General features: G+C 48.7%; 1 protein-coding gene across 13 annotated transcripts in view; it reads right to left on the bottom strand.

Moving 5' to 3' along the window:
* The window catches only part of TNS1 (tensin 1), a 323,516-nt gene that overhangs the window by 280,881 nt on the left and 29,894 nt on the right, over positions 1–12,741 (bottom strand). For 2 of the 13 annotated variants that reach the window (XM_081885303.1, XM_081885301.1), the window contains exon 1: positions 9,043–9,153. The exons of the other annotated variants lie outside the window; for them this stretch is intronic. In XM_081885303.1, the coding sequence (XP_081741429.1) occupies positions 9,043–9,138 (96 nt within the window). In that variant the 5' untranslated portion in view covers positions 9,139–9,153. Of the gene's footprint in view, positions 1–9,042; positions 9,154–12,741 lie in introns of those variants that run through there. 13 annotated transcript variants of the gene reach the window in all.

Raw genomic sequence — 12,741 nt, 5'->3', positions numbered from 1 at the left:
CACATCACCTCAATGAAAGTTTTGCTGCATTTGTTCCTCCATAATGCGGTCTTAGATAATGCTGTCTGCAATTAGCGCATGCAAGAGAAGCATTGCAGTTGCTAAGCTGACAAATCCAAACTCCTTGCAAGAGCTCATATCTCCTGCAGGGAAATTTACACACCTTGTCAAAACAACCTTTCCACATTTCTTGGGACTTGTACAAACAGGCATAATATCAGTCATGGTGGGAATTATTTGGGCCCCTCCAGACATCATTTTTATTATGCATTCGTGATTCATGCTCGTGATGGCATCAGGGCAGTTACACACGATCCTGCTTTCTATACTGTTTGACCTGCAAAAGTTTCCAGGTGGACAAACTGCTTTGTTTCCAATCAGTATATGTTCCATAAGTTCCTGCTGAAAGCTTTTATCTGCATTTATTCCATAAAAGTTCTGGTTTATTATCATTTTATCTCACTTTTGCTGCACTACAGTACAAGACTGCACTCATCCCCCTCGGCAGAAGGAAATAATGTGATAACATTGGGGAAGCATTGCAGAACAACTCACAAAATGGAATACCCACCACTAATTAACTATTAATGGGGTAATGACAAGTTGCAAAATACACCCACCAAAAAACAACAACCACCAACGCCAGTCTGGAGAAACTCTCTCCTCCTTTGTATCAAGCTCAGGGAAAGCCAATTCTGCCAGCTTCCGGCAGAAATTGACTGTGCACAGTCCCTACTGGTTTGTATCTATTCTGTCACAGATCATCTTGTCATCTCTTCCCACAGCAGTTTTTAACTTCTCTCTCTCTAAGATTTTTTTAAAAAAACAAATAAGCTAATGAATAAATATTCAGTTGAACAAGGGTATGCCTTGCATTGGGCCATCTCTGGGCTTGATGGGGCCTTCAGCAAAGTGCTCTCCACTGGAAACCCCTAAACACACACACACAGAGAACAAATGCTCCAAGGCGTGTCTGAGAGAGTCTCCATTTTAATTTCCTACAATGCCAAAAAAGCAATGCTATGATGGTTGGATTGTGGGGAATTTGAAGAGTGGCTCCCCTAACCCCAGCCTTCCAGGATTTATTGTAGCACAAGGGGGGGGGGAATTAAGGTGTCAGCAGTGGCTCCTGTTCAGATCCTCAGACTCTGTCAGCTCTGTGCTGACAACAGCCCTGATGCTGCACGTTTAAAAGAATGAGGAGGTGGACAGTCTGCCCGATGTACATGAGGAAGAACAATAGCAGTCTGTCATTTGCAGTGAAAAGGCAGGGAGGAACTGCCGGGGGTGGGGGGGACGTGGAATATGTGGTTTTCCACGTACATTTGTATGTGCCATTAAAAACAAGAGCCACTTCACACAACGCCCTCAGAAGCCATGCATCTTCCAAAGCAAGTGCATTTGACACTGAGCTGCAGCCAGCAGAGAGTTCCTGCAATCCATATCAAATCTCTGTGTTTTTAAATGCTACAGATAATGTGTGTGTGTTGGGGGGGAGAACCCACTTGAATCTACTGTGATAGGGTACAGTAATACACACCTCTGTAAAGGTGCTCTGCTTATCTCTGGTCAGCGGAGGACATGCTGATGCCGGGATGCACTCATTTCACCAGGGACGTTGCTGATGTAGCAAAACCCAATTCCTCCTGAGTTATGTGAAATCACACAGGCAATATGAACAGTCAAGTGGAGAAAGGAGGGAGGAGGGAATGGCACAGACTGGCACAATCAAGGGTGCTCCACCATCATCACCACTCCTGTCTCAGAGGGGCTGGCATGATGGCTGCATCTTGGTATAAATACCCACATTGCTTGCTTTGCTGCAAAGAGTGCAGTGCAGGAGCACTTCTATGCATGAAAATCAGGACAGTGGAAATTATCCCAAAACATTTTGAGCAACAGATACCCTAAATTGGGAGTAACCTCTGTAGCCAAAGGGCTTTTATTCTGGTGAGATCATCTAAGATACCTTCCACAACAGACCACACCTTCTGGGTGTTGTTGGGTTATAGCTCCCAGCACCTCTGATTGTCAGCCATGCTGGCTGGGGCTGACGGGAGTTGGAATCTCAATAACATCTGGAGTGCACCAGGTTGGGGAAGACTGATCAAAAGTGACAGAAAGAGCTTTTAAGCAAGTTGCTGCCCATTAAGATAAGCTTGTAAAGGGTGAGATCACATCACATCTGTACAGATCACAATAAACTTTTAAATGCACTCTTCATCTGAAATACCTTAAGTTTTCACTTTTTGACACACACTTGGCGTCCTTGCAGACTTGTTGCTATTTTGGGGTGGGATTCAGTCAAATACCGGCAAATTCAGGATGCATAATCTCAGTTTATTTGGGACCCCTGCACAACAAATCCCACCCTCCCAAATCAGACTTTTGGTAATAAGGAAAGTGATGAGAAAATGCACTGGAAACCGTGGGTCCAGGCTTGCTTTGATGCCACATCATTTAACCTCCCCACAATGATGTCAGGATGAATGCTAATTAAATAGCCAGCGTCATCTAGCCTGCAAACAAATCAGGCTGAATGCTCAATAAACAGGTCATCCGGAAGCAACCTTTGAAATACAACCCAAATGAAAGCATATATTAAAATATGTGACCTATTTTTCTTCTCTTTCTTTTTGCTACAAGGCAAAAGGTCACTGGGGTTAGTGAAACAAGGAAAGGGATTTGTAGGTCAAGTTCCATCTCCTTATCGTCCTACACTCTGGATTTTCCCTGCACATTCATTTGGTCAATTTCTGTGCCAGTTATTTGCAGCCTGGGAAGCTGTGAGTAATAAATGCACTCCCCAGCGCATGTGAATGCAGTGCACATAAACATAAAAGCGACAACAGCAGCAAGACCTGTGCTCATAGCCAGTGCATACCTGTGAAACTGAAGGAGTCGCCTAAGCTTGCAATCCCATGCATCACTGGGGCAGAAATATACCCACTGTGTGCATCACAAACAATAGCTTGAGAAGGGGGAACTGAAGCAGAGGAGTGACGGGGTGCTTAATGCTTTCCCCATCCACAACTTCTCTCCATATCGTCCTCTTCCCAAAAGCTGTCCCTCTCACTCACCCACCCTGGTTCCAAATATAAGGACACCCAATCCTGCTCATAGCCAAGGCATGCCTGTGAGATGGGAAGGCATTTAGGCATGGGTGATGACAGGGTTAAGCACCCACCACAGTATAGCTTTCCCCCTCCAAATGCTTCTTTTCCATTTTAAAAAGGCTTGCGTTATACATTTTTGGATGCAAGATTGTGGCCTGTAGGCTTTTCTCCCCATACAGACATAGAACGCAAAAGGTTGGATAATATGTTACCAACAATTGCACTGTCTAACTACTGTTTCTTTGTTTTGTGAGCTGCCCTTATTGCCTAAAGAGTGGGATATAAATCATATGAATGAATGAATGAATGAATGAATGAATGAATGAATGAATGAATGAAAACCTAGTTAGCTTCTTCTTCTAGGGAACAATAACTGCAGAAGCAGACAATTTTGAACTGACTACTGTTTTTCTACCACAACTATAGCCAGCAGCTTTCCAGGTAGGCAATACTCTTACAGTGGTGTCTCTGGAACACCACAGGGGGAAAGCGACTCGAGAGGAAGATGTAGTGGAAGGGAAAGGGATTAAGCACCCCCTCCTACCTTGTTACTTTTCCATTCCAAATCCCACACTGAAGCTGGTTTCTACACACAAGTTCTTAAATCAGTTCTTACTTCATTCACATTTGTAGCCACCTTCAGCCATGTGACAGCAAGTCCAAGACTGGCCACAATGCTCATTCACATCACAACTGCCCCTCCTCTCTTCCTTCTCCCACATGTTCAACATCCAGGCTTTATTAACACAGAAGCTCCCAGGGGTCTACTGAAGCTTCACATTGGAAAAACACTCAGCACAACTTTCTCTGGTGGCCCCTGCGCTGCAGATACAAGGAGCCAAAATTGCCTCCCTTTCTCCCAGTTTTGGCTCAGGCCTGCTCTAAGGAATGTGATGCTTCTGTGCCACTCAGGGCGAGAGCTTGGATGGGATGGAGAGTTGGAGGCGGGTGAAAGATCTTAAATTGCTCAAAAGCCACTGAGTGAGTCTGTTGACACAGAGTGGGGCCCTCTTTGTGTGAGAGACAGAGGGGGAGTGAGTGGGCTCCCATAAGTGAAAAATAGGGTGGGGATTCTTGCTAAGACCAATGGTTGTTTAATCTGTTTGAATGTCTTGTGTTTGTTTTTTACCCAAGTATTTGGTTAAACTGGAATGCTTACAATTTTTGTCATAGTTTTTCACATCTACCTCATGGCGGAACGGCAAATTTGTTGTTTATCTGACCTGTTGATATGATTTTGTAATCTGCGAATACTATTGTTTTTTCTCTATTTTTATTACTTTGTTTCCCCACTCTGGGGTTGAAAAAAAATTCAGTGAAGAGCAGGTTATAAATACTGTCAACAAATGATAAAATAAATCAATTATGCAAGCCAAATCCCTTGATTTAAGCCAGGGGGAGCCTGAGGCATCAGAGACCTGCAGTCCGCCACCAAGAATTTAGTGGACATTCACTGTTGCCCCCAAACAGGGGTATGGGAGGGGAAACCTGGTGCCTGCCAGCTATCATTAGACGACAACAACCAGCCCTGGCCAGCATGGCCAATGGTCAGGGCTGATGGGGGCTGCAGTTCAGCAGTATCTGGAAGGTCACAGGTTCCCTACCCTTGCCCCCAGAATAATGGGATGACAACAACTCCTGAGCCCCCTGCAACACAAGTGTCACTGCACTGCACAGCACCCCCTTCAGGGCCTCAGAAGCACAACAAGCACAAAGGGCTCTGGGGTGGAGAGAGAAGGCATGAGCTAAATGCCCTGGCCCCTCACTGCTGTCTGCTAGCAAGCCTGTGTGGTCCCACTGCACTGGAACCAATTTGGCCTTTGCTATACACCCTACAGCTAAGCAATTTGCTCAAAGCACTTCTTGCACCAAAGACAACAGCTGCCTTCTCTCTCTCCCCTCCCCAATCCACCCCCCATCTCCGGAGGCATTGCTTTAGCTGCAGCAGAAGCCCAGGAAAGCTACTGCAGCGTGGTGGTGAGGATGGCAGAAGCTTCTCAGCAGCAGCAGCAATACAACTTGGCCCCTAAACTCCCTGCTAAGCAAGCAGAGAGGGGAGAGCTAATCATCATGACAAAAGAGGCAGCGCAGGGAAGCTGGGCTGCAAAGTGCCCGTGGTGCAAGGCAACAGCTTCACTCAGTCGGAACAAGCCACTTTGCTAAAGGACCCTGCAAGGGCAAAGGGAAGAAGAAAAGCCCGTTGCCTCCTTCGCCTCTTCCTGCTGCTGCTGCTGGGGACTCTTGCCACACAGCACTGCTCTGTGAAGGAAACTGCAGCTACCACTGGGTCTCAGACAACTGGGATTGAAAAGGGGGGGTGCTCTCTCTTTAGCATTCTGCCCTCCTAGTTCCTCCCACCTCCAGCTCTGATGGTGCACCTCAATTTGGGCTGGATAACCTGAGCTTTTAGAGCTCCTTACAGGCCATTCAGACCAGTATCCTGTTTCCACCAGTGGGCAGATATGGCTGCTTATACCAGCATGAAGATTAAACTCTCCATTCCCCCTTTCCCACTCCAACCTACACTGCTCACTCTAATTGTGGGTCCCACGTGCTCTTTCCCTTCTCCCAGCATCTTACGGCACTATCGTAACATCTGCTTTCTCCTATTGAAGTCAATGGGGCTTACTCCCAGTTGAGGGTTTTGATTGCATTTGGTGCTATAATTGCTGATCCCTAGAATACACAGATGATAGCTATGATGCAGGAGGGATAGCTTTCCCCTGGCTCATTTTAAAATTTTAAAATACCACAAGCAGGAGGGATTAAAAGTTATATGGTACATCATCAGAGATGGCATGGGCACTAGCCAATAGGTATTTATGACACTCATTCAACCATTTTCTCTGCACAGCATTCATCAATACAAGAGGAACATTAGCTAAGAAACAAAATACAGTTGTCTTGGTTGTTGGAAAAGTGTGATTCTTCAGCAACAAATGTGATAGCTGTAAGAAATATACTGTGATCCCTCAGAATAAACGAGAAATGCCTGCATGTTTATTGCAGTCAATGGCCTTTCGCAAGCATGGTTTTGTGTATTGTGTGCACTGCATTGTAAGTAAGGAATCCGGTATTCCACATAAAAATTTGTCTCTTACGAAACTCAGGTTTCATTACAAATAAAGTTTCTGGGCCTTAGGACTGCAATGATAGACTTGAAAGTACATTGGCAAAATGTCAGGAAGCTGAGAGCCAGTGCTGCTGCAACTATGGTTCCCACAATACTGGCTACTGATACTTCAGCTGAGGTTGACTGCATGCTTAGTCCACACAGAAAACTCCTCTCTCCTGCTTTAGCCTTGGTTAAGGAACTGGTCATCACTGACATTAACCCTGGTTAAGGTGAACCTCTCTCTCTTTTTAATGAGAACTTGAAACCGGGGTCTGAATCTGATTAACAAACTTGTTTAAAAGGGAACCATAGTGGCCTTAACCCTGGTTACCATGGGAGTGGGGAGAACTGACATATTCTGTAACTGTGGTTATGACAAAAGAATGTAATTTGTTTTTTTGGGGGGGACCTGCTGGGGAGGAACAAATAACCACATAGCTTTCTCTTGGTCTCTTAACTGTGAGCAAGAGCTAGCAAGATATCTGCACATCCTGAGAGAGGACTAAGCAGGATTTTAAATTGTTGAAGGTGAAGGCTTCATGTGTTTGTTTTTTTCCTTTTTATGAGCACAAATTATGCAAAATAAGCAAATACATGCACATCTGCTCAATTTATTCAATTCACAGAATTCAGATCTTCACAGGCCAGAATATGGGTTTCACTGGTGCAGAACTTTCATCTTATTTTAGTTTACTGCAGAGTATGGACAGCCCTAGTAACAGATTCATGATGCCATGTTCCCCTGTTGTGTTTCACATCTACAGTCTTGGCTTCCTCCCCCTCCCTCCACCCACAAGAATATCCCTAATCCTTCCTGGCTCCTGCACACTCAGCATGGGAGCCTTGAAACATTGGGGTGCGGAAGAGACATAGGGGTCACCAGTGCTGGGAAGGTATCTTCCTCTAGCCTCAATACCAGGAACTGCAGTCATTTGGGGCAACACACAGAGCAAGCTTCAGATGGCTGCAAAGGCAAGCCAATTCCACATCAAAAGCAGAGGATGTTCAGGGCCCAAAACATCCTTAAGGCTCATCCAAATGCACACCCAAACTTCACCAGAAACCCTTCCCAGGAGAGCTTCTTCAGAAGATGCCAGGCCACCGACTCTTTTCCCCCTCAGCTCAAAGACAGCAGAATGGGTTGCAAATCTGCTCCATGAGGAACTTGTGAGCTGGAGGGTCCTAAAGGGTGCTGCTGGTCACCCATGCTGCTTTCCCATTGCCCTGGTGATGACATGACTGAGAAACCGTGAAGAACATTTAAAAAAAATCAAGGGAGGGGGAGAAGGAAGGAAAAGAGGCCAGGAGAAAAAAATAGTTTAGAAGAACTTGGTCTTCTTTTACTTTATTATTGCATTCCACAGAGCTTGAGGAAGGGGGAAGCATTCCAAAGGAATTCTCTCCCCCCCCCCTGCATCATTTCCCCAGGACAGACACACTTCTGACATTCCATCACTGGCTGTTCTCCAGATAGACAGGTCCTTTACTTGTACCACGGTCACTATGCTCTCCTTCAAGATATATTCTTTTCTCTTTGTAAAGAGAAAAGAAAAGCCTGGCTTCTTACAGAAACCAGCATCTGTCTCTGGGATACCCAAGTAACAAGTGGTATGTTGCTGTGATGTGTCACCCCCTGCTGGCTGAGGGAGGACACAAGTCACTTGGCAGGGCAGGTCCGAAGCAGAATCACTGCAGGGCCCTATATATGCCTACATTTGATTTGAGTGTGGTCTTTAGTGTGCAGTTTAATACTGGACAACAGCCGCCTGGAACCTGCTTTGCAATCCTGCCTGCCTCCCCCCACCTGTTATATATATCTGGGTAGCTTTCACCAGCAGCAGCCCTTTTGTTCAGAACCTTCCCAACAATGCAGCAGCAGCAAACTGATGGCAGCTCCAGACAGCATCATCTCTCCTGGTCCCCTGCTGGTGACATTCCCAAAGGGAGCCAGGAAAGAAAGAGCCACAGAAGCAATCAGGCAATAGGATAAGCGAGGTGTGTGGAGAGGGTGAGACAGGCCCTTGGAGCAGCCAGCAGAAGCATCTCTCTGACTGTATAACCAATGTGCAAATCAGGCAGGAGGAGATTGGTCAGTAAACCAGCACCTATTTGCAGCGCTTAGACTGTGTGCGTTCTGCACCTGGCTCCTTCTGGGCAATGGAATCGCTGAATTCAGGAGCAAGTTGCCTTTCCCCCCATTTCTGCTGTAGGAACCTGTGTGAATTTGTCAGGAGCCAAAGAGAGGTGCATTATGTGGGTGAGCTGGTGGGTGTGCAGAGATCCAAGTGCATGGTAGAGAGTGCGTGTGTGCTAAAGGGTATATAAGCCTTAAGTGGCTTGAGACGTGCGTGTGCAGTGCTCCATGTTACAGCGACTATGTCCCGCTCTCAGCAGCTGATGAGCACGAGGGCGCTTCTGCAGTCTGCGAGCCAGCGAACATGTCATGGTTGTGTGCGTGTGCATGCATCCAAGGGAGAGTTGGGCAGAGCACGCTCGGGCAGCGGTTGCAGGGGACTTGGTGGCCCCGAGGCAAGCACGCCTGGTGGGCAGACGACTAAGCCTGTGCAGAAGGGGGGGGCGGTGAACTGAACAATCAAGGCGTGAGCCAGTTTTTTGCAGCGCACGCGGGGAAAGGACCGGGGAAAACTCGATTGGGGAGGGGGATCCGATGTGCCTTCATGATCGCGCTGCTGCGGGTGGCTTGGGGGGCTCTTCTCGCCAGTTAACTCGGAACTCCCTCACACTACGCAGCTTTTTCGAGGTGACGCCGCCATCTCTACCCCCACCCCCAGCCAATGCAGCCCCGCTTACCTCCCGGTGCAGGCAGAATCGCAGGGGCAGGAAGCACGAGAAGAAGTATTTTCCCCAGCGGATCAGGGAAGCGAAGCACCAGCTCAGGCGCGTCATCGTTGCTGCTGCTGCTGCTGCCGGGCGAGGGATCCCGCTTCGCCCCGAAGTGGGAATCCCCGTTCACACTCCAGCCCCCACCCGGAGGCGACCGAGGAGCGGGATGGGGAGTGAGGGGGGTGTCCTTCCCAGCCGGGGGAAAATGGAGAGGGGAGAGAGGGACGCGGGCAGACGAGTGACAGCCGGGGTTGGTGCAGGCGCGTCGCGTCCCCCTTGCTTCGTCGATCGCAGTCTCTGCAGAGCCCTGCGCGCCGCGGCGCCGGCGGCGGGAGGCAAAAAGAGGGGCGAGGACCCTGCGGGGCGGCGGTGCCGGCCGGATGGATTCCCCTCGCAGCACTGACCCGCCGCACGCGGCTTCCCGACCTGCTGAGCGCTGGCGGCGGTGGCGGCGACACCGCCCCCCTCCTCCTCTCCCTCCTCCTTCTCACCTCCCGCCCCCCCCCCCCCGCGCCCGGCAGCTCGCGCGCCTCTCCGGCAGCGGCAAACGGTAGCGCGGACTCTCCAGCCCCGCAGTGCGCGTAGGGGCGCAGGGCGACGCGGCGCTGCCTCGATCAGCTCCCTCCAAGCCGCCGGGGAGCGCTCCGAGTTCGGGCCGCGCGCTGCCGGGGGGTGGCGACGGGGGGGAGGGCGGAGACGCACGTGCCGCATCCGCGACCCGAACCTGCCCTCACGCCCAAGCGGACCGCGAAGGACAGCGCTGCCCTGGCCTGGCCTGCGTCGAGGGCTGGCCAGCGGTCCCTCCCCCTCCCCGCGGCGTTAACCCTAATCGATCCTGCGAGTCGCTCAGCCTTCACCTCTTGCTCCCAATCGATAATCGACGCCTCCCCCTTCGCCGTGGGAGCTTCAACGACGGAGGGATTTTTAAGGGAGGGGAACACCAGCCCTGGGTCTCGATCCCATCCCCAAATGTTCTGCTCGTGGAAGATTAAAGCGCAGCGTCTTCCCTCTCTTCTCTCCCCCCCCCCCCCCGCCGCGCATCAAACATCTCCATCGATGGCTGATCGACATCCCCGCCCCCTTAGTAATGCGCCCCTCTTCGATGGGTACGTGATTTCCTTCTCCTGACCTCCCCAGTTCGTTGCCACAATCCGGTCTCTAGGTTTGCCATGCTTAATTAACCAGTTAGCAACATATCACTCTGAAGAGCTGCGTAAATGGCACTCGTGATCCTGTATCAATTAGAAGTAAGTGGGATCTGTGCATACACATAGATGCACGCGTTTAGCCTTGATGTATGAGGAGCGTCGTTGAGGGGCGCTGGGAAAGGGAGGGGGAACGGCTTGTCAGTTCAACCCGTCGAGTCCTGGTTTTGAGGGCCATCAGAGTTGGACGCGTGTGCGTGAAGAGGCAAGGACGCAGGAGCAGGTGGAACTCTGCAAAGTCAGTGGTGTAAGGCTTAAAAAAAATGAAGTAAAATGTGGGACATCTCAGTTGAGAAATTTGGAGGAGAGGGCCAATAAGAGTGGCTGCCATGCTAAAGCTGCACACTTACGCCAAGGCTGCAGGCTCAAGGCAGTGTGCAAATGCACACATACAACCAGGGTACATCAAAGCAGGCTGCACCAACACAAAGCATGCTCTGTGGCAACAGTGCTATAGAAGGGTATAGCAGAACAGGAATGCAGGGACTCTACACCCAACATTGTTCCTTCCTTCTCCTGGGTCCCACCCAGATGGGCAGGGCAAGGGATCCACAAAAGTTGAGAGTCAGCAGCACACACTGGATCCACATTGGATATCTGAAAATGGCTTAAAGCCTCAAACTACACAAGGATGTTGCAGGTTAAACTGGTCATCACAAGGAGATTTCAAGCAACTTGTTGCTAATGCAGGCACAGATGCAGCCTGCTCCCTATTGGCTACATCCAGTTCTTCTTTCAAGAACCACGCTGCCTCATTCTGAACCAATAATGTATCTGAATTTTCAATGAACCACCAAACGGGCTGTATAAGCTTTCAGCCCAGCATTCCTCATGCACTCACACTCTAACCAAGGATGAGAAACAATGCTGGCTTTTGGGCACATGTTGATTTGCTGCTGGCTGGAAGCTTATCTGAATCCAACTGGCTCACTGGCTCACAGTTTGGAAGCATCCCAAAAAGGAGGTCCCTTCTAATCTCAGTTGGTTCTGAGGCACGTCTGGGCAGCAGAAAAGCCATGCAGACAAGGAATAGATGGTGAGGGGGAAGAGTTGGGGAAAAGAGAGACAAGGCTACAGAAGAAAGGCACAGACTCGGTAGTGCAGGTAAGTGATGAGAGAATGTGATTGGATTCAGTGATCATACATGGGTCCCCTTTTTGACAGTACTGTCACTTACATCAAAATGTGGCAAGCCAGTCCTGTTGCATTTGGGAGCCCCTCCTGCTCTTTCTGCCAAGTGAGGCCCTGGACTTCTGCCCCCAAATCCTGCCCTGGCAGCATCACAGGGCACAGACTCAATTAAGAGGACCTGATGTCATCAAATACTTGCTGTGATGGTGTTTGGCACAAAAACCAGGGCACCTCAGCAGGAATAGGACATGCATCAGTTAGGATGTACCGTTCCAGGAAAAAAAAGAGCTATTTTGCACCATGATGGACAAGGTCAGTGATAGCCCGTGACAAGGTTCCTTCAGTAGATGCTAATTTAAGTCTTCACTGCCAACGAAGGAAAATATGGCATGGATTGGACCAAAGACACAGAAGTAAAACAACAACAACAACAACAACAACAACCTCAGTTAAATGTAGGCCAAGTCCCAACTGTGTCCCCTCAACAAGAAAAGGGGACTTGTGTTCTGCCAATGTCTTTGCCGAGACCAAAACTACCAGATTCAGTAGATTTGCCTCTTGATCCTAACCCACATTCCAAACAGCCCTCCAGTTGGAAGCCATATAACCTATCAAGACTAAACTTCTGTCAGCAGGATTCCCAAAAGTCAAGTTGCTTTTAAGAGTCACCCAGTCATCCTTTAAAATTAAACTAATGTTGGATGCCATAAAAATGTTGGCTGATGAAACATAGGAAGCTTCCTTATATGGTTTCAAACAATTGGTCCATCTGCACTGTCTGGCAATGGCCCTCTCAAGTTTTATGCAGGAGTCTTTCCCAACCTATTCAAAAATGCCAGGTATCAAACCTGGGATGCTGTACATGAAAAGCAGATGCTCTACCAGGACTGCCATACCTCAAGGACCGCCTCTTTCCATAATAACCTACCTGGACCCTGAGATCATCTTCTGAGGCCCTTCTTCATGTGTCTCCTTGAGAGATCTGGAGGGTGGCAACATGAGAATGGGCCTTCTCTGCAGTGGCTCCCTGTCTGTGGAATGCTCTGCCCAGGGAAGTTCGCCTGGTGCCTTCATTATACCTTTAGGTGCCAGGGAAAAACATTCCTTTTTAACCAGGCCTTTGGTTGATTTAATTGACATCCTATGCCCTTTTAAAATGTGGGGTTTTGGGGGGGGTTACTGGGTTGTTGCTTTTATTTTGATTATGTATTTTGTGGTTTTATACTTTGATTTTATTCCCTGAACCACCCTGAGACCTCCAGGTATAGGGCAGTATATAAATTTATTATTATTATTATTATTATTATTATTATTATTATTATTATTATTA

The sequence above is a fragment of the Podarcis melisellensis genome, assembly GCF_964234715.1.
Source record: "Podarcis melisellensis genome assembly, chromosome: 1".
Taxonomy (NCBI): domain Eukaryota; kingdom Metazoa; phylum Chordata; class Lepidosauria; order Squamata; family Lacertidae; genus Podarcis; species Podarcis melisellensis.
The sequence above is the reverse complement of the archived record's forward strand: the minus strand, read 5'-3'. Positions and strand labels throughout refer to the sequence as shown.